Source organism: Tyto alba, unplaced genomic scaffold (genome assembly GCF_018691265.1).
Source record: "Tyto alba isolate M040663 unplaced genomic scaffold, T.alba_DEE_v4.0 Super-Scaffold_17, whole genome shotgun sequence".
Lineage (NCBI taxonomy): Eukaryota > Metazoa > Chordata > Aves > Strigiformes > Tytonidae > Tyto > Tyto alba.
In genome coordinates, this window is record NW_024881279.1 from 3,138,312 (window position 1) to 3,160,121 (window position 21,810).

At 48.4% G+C, this 21,810-nt stretch overlaps 1 protein-coding gene across 5 annotated transcripts in view; it reads left to right on the forward strand.

Annotated features, from left to right (window-relative positions):
* The window catches only part of SEPTIN8 (septin 8), a 47,390-nt gene that overhangs the window by 18,577 nt on the left and 7,003 nt on the right, over nt 1-21,810 (forward strand). For 2 of the 5 annotated variants that reach the window (XM_042789989.1, XM_042789987.1), the window contains exons 3-9: nt 2,471-2,666; nt 3,348-3,534; nt 9,117-9,278; nt 10,743-10,839; nt 11,162-11,330; nt 11,588-11,720; nt 12,171-12,361. In XM_042789989.1, coding sequence (XP_042645923.1) covers nt 2,471-2,666; nt 3,348-3,534; nt 9,117-9,278; nt 10,743-10,839; nt 11,162-11,330; nt 11,588-11,720; nt 12,171-12,361 — 1,135 coding nt within the window. Of the gene's footprint in view, nt 1-2,470; nt 2,667-3,347; nt 3,535-9,116; nt 9,279-10,742; nt 10,840-11,161; nt 11,331-11,587; nt 11,721-12,170; nt 12,362-15,150; nt 19,967-19,995; nt 21,055-21,810 lie in introns of those variants that run through there. The other 3 variants (XM_042789991.1, XM_042789992.1, XM_042789990.1) reach the window with 3 other exon arrangements.

Below are 21,810 nucleotides of genomic sequence, written 5' to 3' on the forward strand. Positions count from 1 at the left end.
TTTTTTTTGTTTGTTTGGTTTTTTTGTTTGTTTGGTTTGGTTTGGTTTTGGACAAGAGGGGAAAAAAAACCCCTCTGTATCCCTCATTTTTGCCAGTTCCTGCTCTCAACTGTGCCCAAAGCTGAACAGGAGAATCTGGCTTACATCAGTAGTGAGTTCTGCATATGACTTTCCTTTCAGATTTATCTGGAGCACCAGGCTGGTTTTATTTCCTTGCATAACTCTTAACCCCAGCTGGTAGGAAGCAGTATGTACCGCTGCCCTATTCTGAGCACCATGTGGTATTTATGGATGTGCTTGAAGAAGGAAAAAGCCCCAAATCCCTCAGCAGCAGGCACGGCACCTCCCTCAAATAGAAACTTGCTTGCCCTCCTGCTCTCCCATCGGCACGGCCATGCGGGGCTCCTTGGAGGTGCAGCACAGGGCTGTCTGCCAAAGGTGTAGCACAATGGACTGCCGGTGAAATGAGCAGGGAGTAGAAGGTGTTTCCCTGGATTTTGCCTGTTTTTGTTCCCTTGGCCAATAGGTCTGTGTGTAGTAAACGAGGAGTTTAAATGGGGCCCCTTGTAGGCCAATCTGGAAAATATCAGAGTCTCATTTAGTTACCAGTTCAAAGCCTTTCTGGCTCACAGGCGGCCTCTGAGCCAAATATTCTGGGATGGAGCTTGGTTTGTGATGCATCCCAGGTGTCCTTCAATGGCTGTTGGAACAAAGGGGCTACAGATGGGAAGCTTCTCCTTGGAGAACCAACAGAGGCAAGATTAGAACTATTCTCTCTCTACCAAGTTTCTCTGCCATCTCCTCATGACTCAACGTTCTCTCGCTCTGCACATCTCAGAGGTTCAAGTTGGCATAATTTTTTTACTGCTGGAAAGATGAAGATGCCTTGAACAGGCCCAGCCTCTGTGCTCCAGCACTGGGCTCTGCTGAGGTCTGTAGTAAACACACACTGTGGAATGTGGCCTCCGAAAAAATTGTTATGCTTTGGCCTCTGTGTCACAGATCCCATATGGCATTTTGGTATTGGTTTCACTTTGTTTTCCCTTAAACAGCGTTCTTGCCTCCCTTTGGCTGATCTGGTACAAAGAATCACAGCATAACACGATTCCCTGTCCTACAAGGGCAGCCTTGAGGGAAACAGAAATACTAAAGGGAAACTCCAGAAATCAAGATTGATATGAGATGAAACCGGCTGCATTGCCAATGCCATCATCTGGGCTGAGTTGCAAGATCTCCCCGTGCAGCTGGAGCTCTTGGGGGCAGAGCAGCAACTCTTGCTCCCTGTCAGACAGCCGCCGTCTTGCTGAGATTGTTTGAATGCCTGTGGCACCTCATGCCTGATGCGATGGAAGAGTTTGTTCCTTATTTCCTCCTGTTTGGCCCGTTCTGTTTGCTGCACAGGTGGCCCTGTCATCTCAAAGAGCAAACCTGCTGTCTGTGACAACTTGGTGCAGAATGGGACCATCCTGGGCAGTTTGCATGTGCCGAGCTGCCTCTCAGCAGCTCCCCGGGTGCCTTATTGCGGAGCCTGCGGCGCTTTTCAAAGCGGGGAGTAAAAGAACCACAGAGCCGACGCTGGCGTGGCTGCTGTGTGGATGGAGGGGGAAAGGGTTACAGCAGAGTGAGCTTTAGTCCTTTAGCGGTTATTAATGGGACATGTGGGACTCCAGGGTCGGGGCTGTGGAGGATGGACAGGCTGCTTCAAGGCTTCCAGGCAGACCAAAGTTCAGCCACACGGTAAAATCATGAGACTTCCATCCAGTGTCTTTTCTGCTGTGAAAGGAGGTTTTCAGTCTGATGGGAAGCTGTCCTAGCAGGTCCAGAGCTGTCTGCCTGCTTCTCTGTGCTGAAATAGGCCCCCAGATTCCCTCCTCACAGGCGTCTCTGCTCTCAAGAAAAAGTAAGGTCCCCAGAGACTTTAATGGCAAGATAAAGCAAAGAGAGAAAGTGGTAAAGAAGCCTGTTAAAGTCGGGAATCTCTGAGAAAGGAGGGAGAGGAAACCTCATTGTCAGCCTTCCCTGTCCCCACCGTGGCACACCATCGCTTTGCGCTGATCTGCAGCGTCACCTGGAACTACCGCTGTGCTTGGGACAGCCAACAACTGACCCAGATGGTCCCTGTCAGTAGGAGCAGCTGAGTTTTAGTCCTTCTCATTTAAAGACTCTACTAAAATTGTACTCTCCCCAGGTTCCCAAGAAAAGTCAGGGTACGTGGAGGGGAAGGTAGTGTGTTTTGCTGTGCTGTATGATCCTCACTGAGGAGATGAGACCGAAGCACCCTGTGTTAGCTTTGCATTAAGCATGGGTGGCTTTCAAGAATGCAGTTACCTTTGTGACAATTATATGCCTGTCCACAAACAATTTGTAGTAACCATTCACAGTATAATTTAGTTCTGCTCTGTAATTGCTGTTCTTTGAAGCACCTGTGACAAATTTGTAGTGCAGTGAGCTGATGATTTCTCCTTCCTAGGTGAGACCGGCATTGGGAAATCCACACTAATGAACACCCTCTTCAATACCACGTTTGAGACGGAGGAAGCCAGTCACTATGAGAGCGCAGTTCGCTTGCGGCCGCGGACCTATGACCTGCAGGAGAGCAACGTCCACCTGAAGCTAACGATTGTGGATGCGGTTGGATTTGGGGATCAGATAAATAAAGATGAAAGGCAGGTCTCGTGCCATCTGCTTGGCATTTCTGGGCTTGCCTCTAATGCTTAGACATGAACCGCCTGCAGTCCTGCTTGCAGTGTTGCAGAGGAGGTGTCCGTGTTTCTGTTAATGGAGTAGCTCCCTGCAGTGGCTCTGCTTTTGGGGGCTGAGCGTAGAGGGGGTTGGGTGAGGAGCCAAAAAGAGAGGTCATAGGAAGTCTTTCCAGCAGAGAATGGTGTCCTCCAGAAGTGTGAGCAGTTAACAAGCTGTCCTCAGTGCAGGGTTGGGAATTATCTGTTCTGGCAGTGATCGGTGTCTCTGGCCCCGTCTCATTTAATTACACAGACATCTTGTTCAAGCCCCAGGTAAAGGCTTTCTGGGACTCCCAAGGTCTCTCCTTGGTCATGTTGCACTGCTACAGCCAGATGGCTTGGCCCTGAGATCTGGGCAAAGTTTAATCTGTGGAAGTAGTTGTCTTTCCGTGCTCCGCTGTCCTTAGACTTCGCAGTGCAGCCTCGAGAGACTTCAGCAACCTTTGGATTATAAAGTCTGTGTGTAAATGCCACACTTTTCCTGTTGCAAGGCTAAATTTTTTTGAGTCTTACAACTACTTTTTAAATGTCTAGGAGAACTCCTTAAGTCTTCAAACTGTTTCATTTTGAGCTCCAGTATCTGGGTTGCTAATGGTATGGTTTTAGTTACAGGCCGATAGTTGAGTACATTGATACGCAGTTTGAAAACTATTTACAAGAAGAGCTGAAAATCCGTCGATCTCTCTTCAACTATCATGACACGAGGATTCATGTCTGCCTCTACTTCATCACCCCAACCGGGCACTCGCTCAAGTCCTTGGACCTGGTGACGATGAAGAAGCTGGACAGCAAGGTAAGGGGCTGGAGACCATGGAAGTGGTGATGCTTTTGTTAATATTGATTGTCATGTGGAAGGCTCTGTTCCTTCTGCGTAAGTGCTGGACTCCTTCCTGCATGTTATTTGAGCCATTTTTAGGACGCCGGTAAAACTCCATCTGCCCTGGTGGGCTGCTGAGGTCCTGTGCTTTTTTTCCTCACTGGCTTTCCTGAAAAATGTCAGGTAAAAAAACAGTGTTCCAGCTGGCTGTGTGAAGTCTAGAGTGTTCATCACTGTAAGAATCTTAGTTCATATTTATCAAAGCCATCAGCTGCTTCTTTATTAGTAGTTCTTTATGGGTGTGCAGGTAAGGATGTGTTTCACCTCCTGCAGTTGAACTGTGGAAACTGTGGAGCCACCTCTGTTGTCCTGACCTGTCAGCAGGGACAGAGGGGCCGAGAGCCACCAAAACTGTAGATGTCGTGAGGTGATGGTCAGTACAGAGGAGACAAGGGCTGAAGAGAAGTTTTGGCTCTTGTGCTGCCACACAGGGAGTGTGTGAACTGCCACGGCTGCTAGTGCTAGATGATCTGGGTAGGAGATCACAGTATCTTCTGAAAATATAAATATGGTGCAAAATTCTCAAGGTCATAGGGATCCCAGGAGTGTGTGGTGAGAGGGTCTAGCTGGGTGTTGTTTCTTCGTGCGTAAGCTGTTCTGCCTTACAGGGCAGTGGGTTATTTAACTAGCTACTGCTGACATTCCTGCAGCTTGGGGGAGGTTTCTGACACACTTTTGGTTGTTCCAGCTGGCTGCCAGGGAGCTGCATGAGGCCTCAAAGGTCACTAGTGGTGGCAGCATCTCTTCTTGTCTTTGCGAGAATTTCCTACCTTTCAGAGCAGTATTTTAGCAGCGAGGTGGTTCCTTTCAGATGGCAGATGCTGATCATTCTACAGAGAGGGTAGGCAAGGCAGCTGGGAATCCCCTGGGTTATGTGTGGGGGATGCTCTCTTCTCTGGCTGTTGTCCACATGCAGCTCTATTGGACTTTGCTGGGGGGCAGAGTTCCCCCTCGCCGCGTCCCTGATGTTTGCCCTCACCCGCTGGGGCTGTTGTCCTGCTTTCCCTTGGCCCCGCTCCAGAGCTGGCCCTGCCTTCCCCTCGCAGTGGGCTGTTCATAACCGTGGTGGCTGTTACACTGGTTTCCATCAGGAATCCAAAAACTTTCCCTCAATAAACTCTCGTCTCTTGGCGCAGTGCCAGCATTACATGCTCCCAGAAATATGCTTGGAGGAAAGCTTTTGCATGATTCCGCTTGGTGCTGGTGGTCTCACAAAGCTGCTTCTCTCCCTTCTGCATTCCCTGCTTTTCACATCTCCCCGTGGCTGCCTTTAATGTGGTCCTTAGGTAGGACCAAAATAAATCCTTTGTATTTGTGCAGAGATGGGAACTTTGTGCGCATGCAAGCTTTTTCCCTTTCTAAACTTCCACTTAAATAGTCCTCTCTGAAGTCATTTTATCCCTTTGCTCTCATCTCCCTTCTTACCACTGTGTGAGAACATCTTTTATTTCATGGTGTGGTGGCCTTTGCCCAAGCACGCACGTGGAAACAAATAAGCAAGGGGAGACCGTTGATCTTTTCTGAGTGTCAGGGGTTTATGCTGCATTTCTGCCCTGGTGTCAGCCCAGGCCATCAAGGTGTTTTCCAGGCACTCCTCAGAGCTTTGTGCGTGACGGTGCTGGGCCCCTTGCCCAGTACACATGAGCCACTTGTGCCGGGGAGGCCAGCGTTGGGTGCAGGGGGAAGTGGGGTGCCAGCAAACCCCAGGCAGCTTTCTGTCTGCTCCAGGCTGGTAACAGCGAGTGGTTGTCGTGGTTGAGGAGAGGTGACGTGCACTGGCTCACATCTGCAGCCAGCTGAGCTCACCCGAGCCTGGCTTTCCTTGTGGGGAGCTTTACGTGGCTGGTGGCCCCTGTTGTACAGCTGAAGAATGGAGCTGGGGGAGGCGAAAGGTGTACCAGAGGCAGTGCTTTGCTGCATGCTCTGCCCACTCAGCCTCTGAGAATAGTTCAGCAAGGGTTTTGTAGGAACCTGGCTCAGTTACACCTTTGCTTTAGCACACCAGTGGCACGGCATCAGGTGTCGGGCAGGCTTTTGAATCCGCGTGACGATTTCAACAGTGAATCTTGCTTTTAGTGTAGAGTTTACAAAAAGCCTTCTGGGTAAAGCTGTTTTGTAAACAAACTCTTCCATTGTACTGTAATACAATGTTTGGCTGAGCTCATGGCCAGCTGCTGTCTAGGGTGTTTAATTGCAGCCAGAGAGCTAGAAGCATCTTCGGAACTGGTTCTAGATAGATGAGACGTGCTGCCTGGCTGGCAGGTGGAAAGCATGTGTCACCTGGCAGGGGCTGGCTTTCCATTGGGTTCAACCTGGGAAAAGAAGGGGATAGCTAACTAACAGAAGGAAGATAAATAAAACTGCATCTGTATCGGATGAGAAGGTGATATATTGATTTGAAGCACAGCCCTGCCCTGGAAAGTAGCGGCACAGCTGTGTGCTGCCAGGGGCATCCTGGGGCTCCCTGGGCCTTGTCCCTGGATGGTTTCCAGTCCCCTCTTGCTCTTTGTTTACGAGCTGTGGCTAATTATTTGCCCTTGGCAAGCTGACACATCCTAGGTGGGTCACTGGCCAGAGGGGATGCTTCAGGCTGGTTTGTGCCTCTGCTCTTGGTTTCCAAGGATTTGCCTGTTGGCTTCCCTGGGGCTTGCATTTGGGAACACTTTGGAGAGCAGGGGGAAAAAATCCAGCTGCATTTCACAGGGTGAAAGTACATGAAGCCTTATCACGTTAGCAAAGTTATTTTCTATCAACTGACTTATTTTGGCTTGTTGTTGTAGGTTTTATTTTTGGAGATGAGAAATAACTCTGTGGTCAGAGTGACTTGCGAAGGCAGTGCATTTTATGTGTGTGCATGTCAGTTCTCTGTCTTGTCTGAAGCACAGACTTCCTCTGGTCATAATTCTGGCTTCAGCAAAGACTTCCAGCAAAGGGGACACTGCACCCCTGTCACGTTCAGTGGGATGACGCTCCAGTAGTTAATTTCATGATTTTATTACTAGATCTTTAAATAGAAGATAGTGCTCTTCCACCATGAGATATAAAAATGTTGCTCTGGGATTTTGCCTGCAACCCCATTTAAACATTAAATTTGTGTAAACGTTATTTGTGTAAAAGTAAGAGTGGAGAGAGAAATCTTGCACGATTCTGGCATCGCTTCCTTTTATTGGGTTTTTAAAACCTGTTCAGGAAGGAGAGGAGAGGTCACTTTTCTTCTCTAGCTACTTGTATATCAGTTTATTTGGCACTAGTATCTGTCACATACTGTGACCCTTACATAGAAATGGATGTGTGAGGGCAGGATTAGACACGCAGTTCGAGTCGGTAGCGTCTCACATCTTGTTTGTTTCTTGTTTTCTGTCCTTTCTCCTTATTGTAAAGGGATAAGCTCATTCTAGAGTTAGAGAGCTTTTGGGTGCCAATGCTGAAAATCAGAGAAGGGAAAACAGGAAGATAATTGTATGGTGCTCTGGGTATCATTTGTTAACTGTGGGTTTCTAGCTTGTGGGTTTCCAAAGTGTGCATAAAATCAAAATAAAAACAGTAATAATTTAAAAAATTAAGGAACTCACAAGAGAAGAAGAAAGGAGGCAGGAGATACACCCAAACACCATTTCCAGGAATCCACAGTATTGAGGTTGACTACTGATTACTGGAAATGCGACAGCTTGTAAAACCCTTTGGGGTTGTGAGCTCGGTGACAGCAGGAGCTGAGTTGCCTTTTCAAAGCACGAGGAGCCTGGCTGGAGGGGACTTGGGCCAACCACGGTGTGCACCTTGTTTGAGTCCTGCTGGGGCAGCAGCTGTGAGCACAGAGCCTGCCAGGCAGGGCTGAGCTGGTACTTTTTGGAAGGAGAAAGGGGAATTGCTTAGGCCAACTGAAAATGGAGTAAAATCCCCTTTTGTGCCGGTCTGTTGGTGAGCCTGGCTGGACGGGAGCGCGGAGCCCTGCACACAGCAGCTCCCTGGCAGTGCCCTTCCCTGCGCAGATCCTGCTCCTGAGCGGGTGGTATGTGAGCCCCGAGCTGCCCCATTTTTTGGTGGAGAAGGTGGATCCTCAGCTCTGAGCGGCCCAGCTGTGGTCATGGCCCTTCCTACCTTTGTAATGAGGACACTGACCTGCTGAGGAGTGGGGTGAGCAGCAGAGTTTGGTCTCTGTGTGTCCGTGGTCCTTGGTAAAAGAGGCCAGATCAGTGGCTGAGAAAAAGAAGGGATTTATGCTCTCAGATAAATTTGCGATAAGCAAATTCAGACTATTCTCTTTTGGATCCAGTAAATGTGCTTGCATGTAGTGAGTGCTAAACCAGAGCCGGAAGGGGGGGGGAAAGCCAAGAAGTATGGAAAAATCCACGGAGCTACAAAGAGAACTGGAGCTGGGAAAGCAAGGTCATTTATTTTAATGGGTGCCCATTGGAGATCAAATGGCTGCTCTGAATTTCTGCTCTGTAGCACAAAAAGCATTGGCTTGTTGGGAAATGTTAGATGGCGAATCGGACTTTCCCTTCATCTGTCTGAAATCTCGTGTTTTACTGCTATGAATTTGGCTGCTGTTCAGACTGATGAGTTTTGCTGTTTATTTAAGCAGTGGTTTGCAGTATTGCACTTGGCTTTTCTGGGAGTAGCAGCATTATTTAACAGAGGTTCCTGTGACAGATCCTGCCCTGCTGTAGTTCTCCCATGAACAAGGCTGTAGCAAACCACATCCCTCCTGACGGATACGGGATGCAGCCCTCGTTTGCTCTTGATCTTGGTGGGTACTGGGCACGGGGAGGGGTTGGGGGGGAATCCCCCCCACCCTGCAGCTAGTGGGTGGCTTTGAAACCCCCCCGGGGTGATGAAGCTGCGCCGTAGGTTTGTGCTCGCTGACCGCTGATGCGAAACCCCAGCTGAGCGACAACAGCGCGAAAGCAAATCCCCTGCCTGCCGCGCGGCCCCCTGCGCCTGTCCCCGGCGGGCCGGGGGATCTGCTCAGCACGCCGGAGTTGTGATCCTCCCGGGGAGGCCGCGGGAAGGATCCGCCGCCACGGGGGAGTCCTTGCTCTTCCTGCTTGAGCACGGGGAGGCTTCGCATCACCTCGCTGCAGCGTTTCATCCGTGTGCTTGTCTCCTAAAAGGGCCTGTCAGCACAGCCGGGGCGGGTAGGTGATAACCACAGATGTGACAGTTACACGCTGTCTCTGCCTCCCTTAAAGTACATAGCAAAACCCATAGGCTTTGATCTGCTCATTGTGTATTTATTGCAGGGTGGTTGTCTGGTTGATCTGGAAGTCTTGTAGCCAAATTAGTCCTGGAAAACTCTTCCCTCTAGTGTTCAGCCGGGCTTGTGCCGCAGCTCGCATGCAAAACGTAGAACCTTTGTGGTGGTATGAAATATAAAGCCGGCTTTACATTTCATACCACCACAAAGGCACCCCACGGGCACCCCGCTCCCGACAGAGCCGCTTGCCCGACTGCTGCTCACCTGGTTGTTTTTCATTCCTTCCTTCCTTGTGCTGCAGGTGAACATCATCCCGATTATTGCCAAAGCAGACACCATCTCCAAGAGCGAGTTGCACAAGTTCAAGATAAAGATAATGAGCGAGCTGGTCAGCAACGGCGTGCAGATCTATCAGTTCCCCACAGACGACGAAGCGGTCGCGGAGATCAACTCTGCGATGAACGTGAGTAACGCTGCCAAGCGCAACGCCGCCGGAAGTTGTGACAAATTAAATTGCTGCACAGAAATGCTTTCGAAGGGCAAGTTTCATTGGGATTGTCCAGACGCTAAATTTGAAAGTTGAGCTGTGGATCTGACAGTCGCCCAAGGCTGTTGCATACAGAATTAATTAAAATGTGGCTCTTATTTAATCTGTGGGCTCTCTGGAGAGACTCGGCTCAGCTCTAAAACTTGTTTTATTGAATTTTTGAAAAATACTTTCTTCAAAATTCATTCTGTTTGCTTCTAGGCCACTTGTCATCTGAGGAGGGGGAAACTTTGAATAAAAATTTTACAGTTAAGATTTACATTAGCCTTCTGACTTAAGGAGGCTAAGCAGAGAGAACCCAATTTAAAATAAAGAAGAAAAATGTTTAGACTCTATTTTAGGGGTTTTTTTGAAGTTCAAAGATCAAATTCAGACCTGACTGAAGCATGTGCAAAACACTTTCCTGTCTCCCAAATCGGAGTGTAGCTATTGCAGTAGAAACAGCTGAAATGTTTCCACGTTAATTTTTTAAACAAAAAGCAGCTTTTGCATCAGAATGAACATTTTCCTGCATAGCTGTTTGATTAAATGCTTCATCTTTTCTTTCACACCCTCTTTTTTTTTTTTAATTTCAATAGCCAGTTGATTTCTGGGTCAACTAGATACATGTTTTCACTATACTAATTCTTTTTTATTGAATTCATTAAAAATTTTGAGGACACACTCCTTTTAAAGTAATTGCAAGCTGCGTGCATTGGGGAGAAAAACAGGAGTCATGCTTGCTCATTTTTCATTGGGTATCCCTCCCCCAGTGAGAATATTTTTGGCCGCTTCTCTAGCAGTTCTACACTTCTGGATCCATTTCTTCTTAAACGTGAAGGATTTTGTCAGCCCCATCCTACTGAACCGCCTGCTCCGTGGCTCCTTCCCTGCAGCGCGTGAGGATGGTGCCCTGTTTTCTTGCTGCGCCTGATGCTTTGCAGACTTGGCGAGCAACGAGCACATGTTGTATCCTACACATGTCCCTTCCAGTGCCCACACACAAACTGCTGTGCCAAGGCCTGTTTACGGATGTCTTTGCTCGTGCTTTCTGCGAGGCAGGGAGTGCCCCGTTCTTGGCGGGTGGAGAAGCTGCAGCCGCAAGAACAACCTGACAAATGGATAGAGGGAGATCAGCAACGATCACGGTGTTCCTACAATATTTCCCCAGCCAGTTCAGTCCAGCCAGCGTTGCTAGTAAGCTGTGCTCTGGCCCTACGTGCTCTCTGTTGTAATATCCCAGCTCATAGTAGAGACTGCTCTGAGTATTGGAGATTGATGGCTTCAGGGGAAGGACTTTTGGAAGTAGATCCTGTGCCTGGGTGAGGCAGATCCAGTGGCCAGGCTGATCCCTGAGGGGACAGCCCACTCCCTGAGTCCCCGGCCTTGGCTCTGTTTCAGGGTCATCTGCCCTTCGCTGTGGTCGGCAGCACGGAGGAGGTGAAAGTTGGGAACAAGCTGGTGAGAGCTCGGCAGTACCCCTGGGGAGTGGTGCAAGGTAAGGCGCTGCGAGCCGGGCACCCCCCGCAAACCTCCCACCCTGACACCCTCCCCAGCTCTGCCTGCCCGCTGCTAGACACTGCAGAAACGTCCCGTGCAGCCTTTTGTGGGTTGGCCAGTCTTTCCTTTGAATTCCCATTCCTACCAGCAGGTAGTACTGGTCAAGGGGAATCCCTGCATCCAAGGGGCTGTGTTGGGCCCTGTGCGGGACAACAGGTAGATGCTTTTGGGAGGGGAATTTCTGGAATTAATAATGTCCGTGCGTTTGCACTCCCCCGCCACGTGTGCAGTTTGCTGACTTCTCCCTTTGCTCCCCTCAGTTGAGAATGAAAGTCACTGTGACTTTGTGAAACTGCGGGAAATGCTGATTCGAGTCAATATGGAGGATCTTCGAGAGCAGACTCACACCCGTCACTACGAGCTGTACAGGAGGTGCAAACTGGAAGAGATGGGCTTCAAGGACACGGATCCAGACAGCCAGCCCTTCAGGTGAGCGACTTGCGCGTCTCGCATCAATTCAGAGCAATAGTTTGGTACTGACACTCCAAAAAGATGGGAGGTTTGTAGGCCCTATGCACAATGTTGGGCTGGAAAATACCAGCACTGGGTTTGAACTGTGCAGCTGACTTTGGTGGCATTCCCTTCCCTGCCTGTTTGTCTTTAAGCAAGGCAGACAAGCGTGCGTTTCCCCAACCCAAACTTCTTGGTGTCCAAAGACTCTGGATTTTGTTTGCTTTCTTCCCCAGCCTCCAAGAAACATATGAGACCAAAAGGAAAGAGTTCTTGGGCGAGCTCCAGAAGAAAGAGGAAGAAATGAGACAAATGTTTGTTAACAAAGTCAAGGAGACGGAGGCAGAGCTGAAGGAGAAGGAGAGAGAGGTGGGTGTGCCAAAAACCTGTGAGGAGCCCAAAATACAGCCAGCATAGGATCTGGGTCTGGGCAATGGATGAATCCTGGAAAGCAGATGCAGATCTTGAGCAGACCTCACCAGCCAAAGCACAAACACACACACACACCTTCCCCCACTCAGCGAAGGGGACACGGGGTAATGTTTTTGAAACAGCATCACTGGTTTAGGTGCCTCAGAAACAACAGTCTTCCCAGTCCTGTGCAGTGTGTAGGAGACTTGGCTGCTGCTTGGTGAGCAAAGGGCGATGCAGGACGTTTTGGGGAGCATCCATGTCAGGGAGAGTTAGTCCCTGGAGGCTCAGCGGACAGCAGAGTAAAGGGGACAGCCCGGCGAGCGTGGGGTGGCGGGGATTCGTGCGGGAGGGGCAGAGCCTGATGGCTGGGCTGATGCGATGCTCAGAGGGTCTGTCTCCTACCAGCTGCATGAGAAATTTGAGCACTTAAAAAGGATACACCAGGAAGAGAAAAGGAAGGTGGAGGAGAAGAGGAGGGAGCTGGAGGAAGAGATGAACGCCTTCAACAGGCGGAAAGTAGCGGTGGAAACCTTGCAGTCCCAATCCTTGCAGGCTACCTCACAGCAGCCGCTGAAGAAGGACAAAGACAAGAAAAAGTAAGTGACTGAACTGGAATCCTCCTGCTCTGCCGCTGGGAAGCTGGGTGTCTGCTCAGATGCTTGAATGTTTGATCCATTGCTTAGGCAGCAAATGGGAAAGGGGATTGTGGAATCCTAACTCCTGCCCTTCTGACTCTTTGCCTAAAGTAGAGGAGAGCCGGGGTCCGCCTGTGCCTGGGGAAGCCCTGGTGGCTGCAGTGGGAGGGATTTGCAATTTGGGGCTGTTCTCCAAAGGCTGAGAGTCCCATGGGTTTGCCCTTGGCTCTGACAGCCAGCTCAAGTGATCCTGCAACCCTTCTGCCCCTGGAGACAGACTGGAGGGTGACTAGAAATAAACTGCATCTTCTCCCCAGCAGAGAGGAGTGGGGACAGTCTTGGCACAGTTGTAACATCTTACAGACGAGGTCCCCCGTGGTGTGATCCTTGCTGTGATCCAGAGAGCACGCTTACTTGATTTATAGAGTCAGAGCTGTAAAGAAGGAAACAGCAGCTTAGACTGAAGATGCATTAGAAATTCATTAGGGCTCCGCGTGAAATAGGGCTCCAAGATGCAGTTCTGCTTACAAGAAAGCTCTTTTCCCCTACAGGCACAATTCTTATCTTAGCTTGCTGCAAGTTAATTGACATTGCTGAAGCCAGCAAGAGTGTGGAGCAAGGGCATGTAAATAATGCTCTCTCAGCTGCCTGGTTGTGTAATGATAGCGCAAGAATGGGGCAAACAGGTTTAAAAAGAAAAGGTGCGTGGGGGTGATCCTGCTTCCATTCAATCGAGTCTTCAGGGAACGCTGGCTAGGGAGCAAAATGATCAGTGCCATCATTTAAGCTGGTAATTCTGTTATTCCAGCATTTTTTTTGTTACTTCCCCATGTGTGAAGGAGCTTAAGAGTCTGAACTACGTTCTGTCAAATTCAGAACAGGCTGGTGGCAATGATTTCTGAGCCTGTTAACCATGAAAAGAAAAAAAAGACCATCAAGAGTAGCAGCACCCGAGTTTGCTCTTGACAGCACATTTGGCTTCACGTTGCTGATGGGATCTTGTGCTCTGACATTTCTCTGCTGTGAACTGCAGCACTAGAGAAGCTCGTTCTGCATACTGACATGCGAGTAATTTGTTTCTTCCCATGGAAGGCAACAGTACGTGTTATTTAATGTATTATTTAACATACTTCCTTGGGATGTAAATGTGTTGGTGTTAAAACAAAGCCAAAGCACTCTTCGGCAGACCTCTCAGCGTGTCTCTGGGCATGTTCCACCTCATACACAGAGTCCAAAACGCTTTGGAAAATATTCTGCTGACAACAGGGTTTAATCCAGCTAAACTCACGCATGAGTTAGGGACTGAGTACCGGGGCAGCCTGGGGCCCAGCTCTGCTTCGAAGCAGGTGAGCACGCCGAGCCACACGCTGCCGACTCGCGCGAGCGATGCAGGTCGCTGGGACGCGCCAGCCCGGCGGAACCGCTGCGGCTTCCCCTCTGCTCCGTCTGTCTGCGATGAGAAACAGGTTTCCTGAGCTTGGCTGGTTTTAGCCCGCCGGCAGACACGAATCTGGACGCCCATCCTCTGCTGGGTGGCGACTGGAAGCCGGCCGCGGTCAGAACGCAGCAGCTCGGAGGGACCGAGGGGCACCCACGGCGTGTGCTCTGGGCGGCGGGGACCCCCGCACGGTGCTGGGGCAGGGGGGGTTCTCTTCAGCTCTGGAGCACGGCTGGAGAAAGGTGTGCCATCCCCAGGAATAAAACTGACATGAGGGAGAGGAAGTGGTTTTTGGATTGGGTTTTGCGGTGGGTTTTTATTTTCGCGAACCTGTGAGCTAGTTCAAAATGTAGTATTGGGGGGGTTCTGCTCAAGCAGGATAATGAAATTTGTAAGAAAAAAGCCAAAGGAAGGTGCCTCCCCTTGGCCTGGCCAGTGACCATTCTTCCCAGACCCCCCTTCCTCATCTGGGAGGCATCACAAGGGGTCAGGGGGCCTTGTGAAACGTGGGTGCTGGAGACCTCAGCCCTAACCCATCCCACTGCCACATCCCTGGCAGCTGGGTGGATGGTGCCCCCACAGATGGGCACTGCGAGGGTCTGCGTGTTCCCTGGCAAGCAGCAGGGACGGCATTGCCGACTTTCTTCCTGGCCATCGGTCAACCAAACCAGCCTGGAAGTGCAGCTGGGATTTGGGGAGGTGGTGACAGGCAGCGTCCCCTCCCCTCCCTGGAACCGGAGGCTGAGTGCACGGGGCGAGCTGTGACACAAGGGCGATGTTAGTGGGGGGTCCCCTCTGTGCTTGCACGGGGAGGGGGTGAAGGAAACTGGGTGCAGAGGGGGCCGGGAGAGCCCCCGCAGCTCCCTGGGTTTATGGGCAAAGCGTTGGGGCCCTGCGGGAACAGGGAAACGTCTGGTGAGCTCAGAGAGGGGGGGGCGGCCCTTTCTTGCCACTGTTTTTAGGGGAGCTGCTCGAACCTTTTGTCGAGTCCTGTTTCAACACGGCGGGTTTAGTAGCTTTAATAAGTAAAAAAAGGGAGACGGGGGGATTGCAGGTGGCCAGGGGAGGTGGAAGTGTTTGTGCTGAGATTCCTGTTCTCCGAGCAGGCTGTGCTCTGGCGCGGGGCTCAGCGTGCCAGCGGTTGCTCTTGGCTGTGAATCTTCAGATGCCCGAGCAGCGTTTGCCCTTCTCTTCCGTTTTTTTTTTTGTTTGTTTGTTTCTTTAGTTTTTAACATATTTCGCTACACATTTGGCTTTTGTTTAATTTTCATAACTTTAATTCATGCTTCTTTTTATGTTTTGTTTCTTTCAGTTAATCACACACAGACTTTCAGGCCAAGAGTGGACTTGGTGCTTTCATGTGTTAAGTTGCTTGAGTTTCCCACCCTGTGACCCTTCTCATAACATTGTGTGAGTGGACCAAAGTGAAAGAGAAAATGAGCATCTTCGATGGTTGCAGTGTAACGACTCGCTGTTATCTGTACAGAATTTATCAGGAGGTTTTAAGGAAGTAACCTTACCACGTACAGTTTGTTAAACTAAGTCAACTAATCCCTAAAGTAAGATGTTTTGTTCTAAACCCAGTGATTGAGCAGCCGTGTATAAAGTGACCATAACTCTGTCTACACTCATCTTACCTACCAGCTAAATAATTGCTTTCTAGACTTTTTTTTTTTTTTTAATTGACTAAGGTGACTGCTTGAGGCTCATTTGCCTTCCCCTGTACATGCACAAAGGTGAGAAGTGGTATGAAGAATGATGAAATGTTTATTTTTCTAACAAAATTCTCAATTTGACTAAGTCTTTAGAATGGGTAGAAAAACACAATGCTTAGACTTTCTGCCCTGGGAATCTTAGTCAGAGTAACCCTCATTCCAATAATTATATATTTTAATCCTGAATTACTCTAAACACTTTCTACATCATTTATAATATATATATATATATATAAAGAGAGAAAGAGTGGTTAATAAAATTCATAGGACAATGTTTTGAATTTTCTTTACTGCTAAAGTAGAACATTTATATAGAAAGATTTTTTTTGTGAGAGTTTGTTGTATAATGTGGAACTACAGGATTTGTGTAACTTTCTAGGTGTCATTTACCAATGTATTTTACTGTTGTGGAAAAAATATTTAAGCAGTCATCGTTACTTTTACTCTTTAACCTTAAACTTATTATGTGCCTAATAAGGAGAATCCCTCGATCTTGAGCTATGCACTGTATTTATGCTGACAGGCTTCAGACCTCTTAGAAGGTGCTTCCTTTAACACTCCTCATGCCTAGAAATCGCAGCCTTGCTTTCCTGGCCAACTGAGCTTTGAGTAATGATTAGGACCAATATTATTTTTTTCCACTCAAACCATTTTGTGATAAGGCAGGACAATAACTAAATAGACACTTACTAGCTATGTTGTCATGGAAAAATAGCTGGACCCAATTCCATCCATTTATCCATCAGATAATAGGCTAAAAGAAAGCAGATGTTTTATATTAACCCCCACATATAGAGTTTATAAAAACACTGGCTGGCTAAGTGTTAGTTGTGAGTGTGTGCATTTTTATTTAGTTATTAATGTTACAGGATTGTTCTGATTTTTTTTTTTTTCTCTTAAAGACTTGTCTTTAAGCTTAGATGTCAGCAAATCCCTTATTTGACTGCAGATGGAGGTGCACACCTTGCATCTGCGCTGTTACAGGTCTGCCTCAGGGCAGCATTTTGCTGGATCGGAAGATGAGGTTCTTTAACTTGCATATCCCATTAAAGCAGCTTTTTTTTTTTTTTTTTCTTTCTTTTTTCTTTTTTTCCTTTCTAAATACATGCTCAGGTGTTAAACTGTTTTCAAAAGACATTGGCCTTTTATATGAACATACTGAAAATCATGTCAGTGGTACTTGATGTTTGTAAGAAAGAACCTTATGAAGATCTCACCTTTTAGAATAGGCCATTTTTCAAAGAGTAAAAATTATGCCTGCCTGTTAGGAATCTGCTGAAAGCTGAACATCTGACTTTTCAGGCTGTGCCTCTGGGTTAGATGTGTTTTAAAGAGTGACCGTCAAATGTTAGGAGGGTTAACTTGGTTTTCTTAGAAAAATGTACAAGGAACTCAACCTATTGTTACATGCAAGAAGGCAATTCCAGCTCACCACTGACCACAGTCCAATCAGGTAGCAGATTAGAGGCAGGATTTTGATTTTTGCTAATGAGAGAAACTCTGGTGCCCTAATTGCATGAGAAAGCAGCGCTATTTGGTTCATTGTTTGGCTTCTCAAAGCCGATGCTACGAAGGCTGGAATGAAACAGTAACTGATGATCGTGGGTGCGCAAAGAGCTGCCTGGGCATCGCTTTTCCAGTCAACAGTTTCCTCCCGATCTCATGCTGCAGCCAGCAAGATCTGTGCAAATGATTTCTGTCTGCCCTGGCTCATCAGAGATCAATTCTTTTTTCCTAGAATAACAGGTAGTTAAGAACAATGATGAGAACGATGAAAGAGTAAAAACCTTCAAATTCATGGGCATTGTGGAGAAATTTCCAGCTTTTTCTGATGAAGACATTCAGAATGTATGTAACAGTATTTTAACGATGATGATTATTATATTACATTGACTTTATGTTGTGACAGACGTACTTTTTCCTGGTAGTTACTTGTTCTTTAGAGCAGTCAACATCATAAGCTCCCCAATGGCACTTGGTCATTTTTTTTTTTTTCTCTAGTACTTGATTTTTCCTTTTGGCTGAAACAAGACTTAAGTATGTGGTATATAGGGTAGTTCTGCATCTTATTTTTATTTAACAAGTTACAAATACATGGCGATGCTAATCTCACTCCAGTCCGAAGATTTGCATCTTGTTGCTAGAAGAAAAACCCTTCAGAAATGACTGGAACCGTTCAGTTACACATCTTTCAGCTGGTTTACACATGTATCTGTAAAAGGTTTGGTATTAATGGGAAAAACGATCCTTTTTTTTTTTTTTTTTTTTTTTTTATTGTTTAAACATTTACCATTGTGTTTGTTGTCTGCTTTCTAATTTAAAATGTGTTTTGCAGGGCTCTGAGCTCTGTAGCTTCCTGCCTGGCTGTGGTGGATGCCCCGGGGGTGGAGATGGGGGGGTTGGCTCAGAGCTCGGGGAGGTGCCGGGGGAGCACCAGCCTCTCGGGCGCGCTGCATCCGTTCGCTTTGTCATTCCAAATCTGTTGGGGCTGGTTTGTTTTTTGAGCTTTCGTTTCTTTCCACTCACTTTGTACTTTTTTTCTTTTATTAAATTTCATGTGTATTTTGAGTTTTTGTGGTGTCATTTATTTAGTGGTGGATTTTCTGTGTTAATTAGTAGATCTCTGTTGAAATAATAATGTGTAACGGTTGGAAGCTTACCAGCCATAGGATGTCTTATGACTATTGGGAACATTCAAAAATAAAATCAGCTAATTTCTACATCGTACAGTATGTAGAAAAGCACCTCGTCTGTAATCTGGGGAGAAATTCTAAGATATTCATTCAAATGCCATCCCTATTTGGGCAAAAGTTGTCTTTAAGCTTCTTGGCACTTTTCCTTTGTGGGATCAGGTGGCTGAGCAAGTAGATTTACTGGCAGTTTCGCTGTTGTAATGGTGCTGAAAGAGCTGATTTAAGGGCAGGATGAAAAGGGAGAGGAGATGGGGGGTGATGCTATCCTAATGGTTCTTCCAAAGCTGCATGTTTTTTCTGGAGAAGCACATCATACGCTTTTTGACTTAGATCAAGTCCAAAAAAAGAGCACAGCTTCAGTTTGGGGATCTTTTTTTCAGAGGGAGCTGCTGCTGAAACTTTACCTGTTCTTGGTGTCTGTTCTGTGGGCCATTGCTGCGTGTGAAGTTACATTCAGTTAATTTAGGGTCTCCCTGGGTTTTGGTTTGGTTTTTTTTTTTTTTTTTTTTGGTATTGGACTGAGATCAGTGTTGCACTTAAGAGAGAACTGGCAAGTGGAGTTTGGCTGATGCAGTGTTTGCTGAAGTGGTGCTCCTGACGGGAGTTTTTCCTGCAGCCCCAGTTTCAAGAACAAAACCAAGTCAGTGATCCTGGCTGCTTCCGAAATCCTTTTGGAAAAGTGCAGGTGGACTGTGCTGTGGCTGCCGGAGTTGGCTTGTGTGCGAGCCCTCTGCTTTTTGCATTTAACACTCAGCTTGCTTCGAAGACAGAGGGCACTTCTGCCCATCGTATGCGCTCCCTGTTTGCATCCCACCTCCTTCCAAGGCCGGGACGATTACCCCAGCGGTACGGGGGTCCTGTGCTGCACAGCCTCCCACAGAGAGCTGACCAGAGGCGATGGTTGGAGCTGGGGTGGTTTCGCCTGTAGCAATCACCAACAAAGTGGAGGTGAAAGTCGGAGCCTGCGCTGGGTTAGAGCTGTCACTTGAGGCTGCTAAATTTTTGAAGGATGAGGCTTAGTGGGGACTTAGCAGTTGATACCAAGTGGTTTGTATAAAATGTTTTCCAACCTTTTCCATCCCGATCCTTTTGAAAGCCAAAGCTTGTAGGAGACCAGAGAAGAGAAAGTGCGTTCAGGTACATAAAAATGAATTGGGCAACTGAAGTGGTAAAGTAGCTGATAATTTTAAAGGTGGGCCACCTCGGGATTCAGGATGACGTACGTTGGCGAGTATTTTTCCGCAGGAGCGCTGTTAAGCTCATTCATTAACATTTGTGTAAAGCTCCCCGCGATGCTTGCGAGGGGACGGGAGATGCGAAGTGTTGTTATAAAAGCAGTTTGGCGGCGAGGTAGCTACTGCCCGGGCTTTGCAGCTCCAGAGCTGAAGCGCAGTGCCCAGGCCCTGGGACACTCTGGTGTTTTCCGTTTGGGAGGCAGCCAGGGCAGAGCGAAGCCGCCGGCTCAGGCTACGACGGCTCCACAGCTCTCCCAGCCCCGCGTCTCCGGGCACCGTCAGCAGTCTTTCCTCATTAAGATTTTAAATCCATCCTCTGATTACCGGTTCCAAACAAGGTCTTGGCAGCCGTGAGAGCTTCTCCCAAGTTGCGCTGGTTTAAATTCAGATGTTGTATCCAGCCCCGCACGCTCAGGCGGCAGATGTTGGATTTGTACTTTGACCTTTCATGCTGTCTTTACTTCATGTAAATAATTGAAACTTAAATACTGATTCTTTTTTGTTCTTTCTGTAGCTTTTTTAGTCTTCCCAGTGCGTGCTCCATAACATCAGGAAGACATGTTAATTAGAAGATTTGTTAAGGCCAAAACATCTCATGCAGAAGAAATTAATTGGTGCTTTCACCTTTAAGCTTGCAATATATTGCACAGAAGAGAATTATGTAGCAAGGACTAAGATGCACCGTATCTTTTGATTGGGAAAAGTTTGCTTGATCAGGTTTCTTGATAAAGTTGAAATCTAAGATACTTGCCAAAAGATAAGAGGCTAATTAAGGCTGCTGCATGGCTTGCACTAAAACCAAAACGCTAATCTCTGGGCGAGAGCCCCTGCGAAGCCGCTCCCACTGACCGAACCCCCAGAGAGCCGAGGGAGGGGGCTGGGTTAGCGCGAGGCGAGGTCTCATCTTGCTGCTTGAGCTGCCGCTGTAACGGGGTTCCCGTGTGTCCTCTCCTCAGTCTGGTTTTGGCGTGCACCTGGGGAACCTCCTAACAGCCCTAACCTGTCAGCCGGATTCTCACGGTTCTTAGCAATAACTCTTCTGTGTAGCATTTTTTTTTTTTCTGTAGACTTACGGGTTTTATAACAAAATCCCCCAACCTTCCTTTGTTTAGTTTTCCTAGGGCTGCACCCGAGTGCCTCACAACTTAACCCCCCCGCCCCAGAGCTCCCTGCTCTCCTCCCCCCGCGCTGCTCTGGGGCCGGGCACCCCTGCCCACCCAGTCCAGACCCTGGCACGTCCTACTGGGATATGTTGGGTGAGAAGGGAACCAGTTTAAAGGGCAACTAAATGTGAAATGTTAACGGAGGGGAAAGGGCGTAAAGCTGGGGACTTGGTGTTCCTGGTTGTGAGTTCTGTGTTTGTAACAGACTGACTTCCCCTGACATAAATACTTCTTTTAAAAAAAAAAAAAATAAAAAATTGTGATGTCTTTGCCCCCGTTTAACTTCACACAGGAACAGGGAGAGGCCCCAGTTTATCTTCGTTTTAAAAGAACTTTGTAAATGAACTCAGGAATGACCTGCTTGTACCAAAGTTGGGTTTAATAAAAACAAAACTGACTCGTTTAACAAACATCTGTTAAAAACATGTTTTGTACACTAGTTATAATCACTGGGACAACAAAGCGCTGGGTCCAAATTCACAACTTTCACCATTGTTCCAGTTTCCCTCTGTTAACCCCGTGTGTCTGTGTTTAAAGTGTGATGTCCCCTGTGCACCCCGTCCGTCTGGGGCGGCTGCTGCCAGCAGCTTCCCTCCCCTTCTCCAAGCTGCCTCTTGCCCCGCTGCCGTGGCAGAAAACCAGCCCTTGGTAGGCGTGAAGGAAGGTTGTGCCGGGTGGGGTGACCAGCGTGGGACACGAGCTGGGGGTGTGACAGGAGCCCGAGGCTCCCCCCGAGCAGGCTGAGGCTCCGCCACCACCCGGGCGCTTGTTGAGACGGAGAGGATGGCGTAGAGGCCCCGACTGCCGCAGGCACGGAGCTCCGGTCCCCGGGGCGCGTTGTCCGTCACAGCCGCCGAACCCTCTGGATGCCCCTGGCATGAATGAGAACTTGGAAATCAACCTCAGCCAGCGACAGGTATGTGGCCGGAGAAATAACCAAACTGGGCAGACGGGGAGGTCGCGGAGGCTCCTGGCACTCGCAGGCAGTAGGGGCTAAACTCCGTGAGGAGCACGTTCATCCCGCGTTGCTCGTCCCCCCCTGCGGGCAGGGGAGAGGCACCGCGCGCCTCCGGGGATGCGGGACGGGGAGGAAGCACCCAGGGACCCTGGATTCACAGCTGGAAGTTCGCTGCGGATGGCTCGGTCTGTCTTCGTGTCTGTTGTGC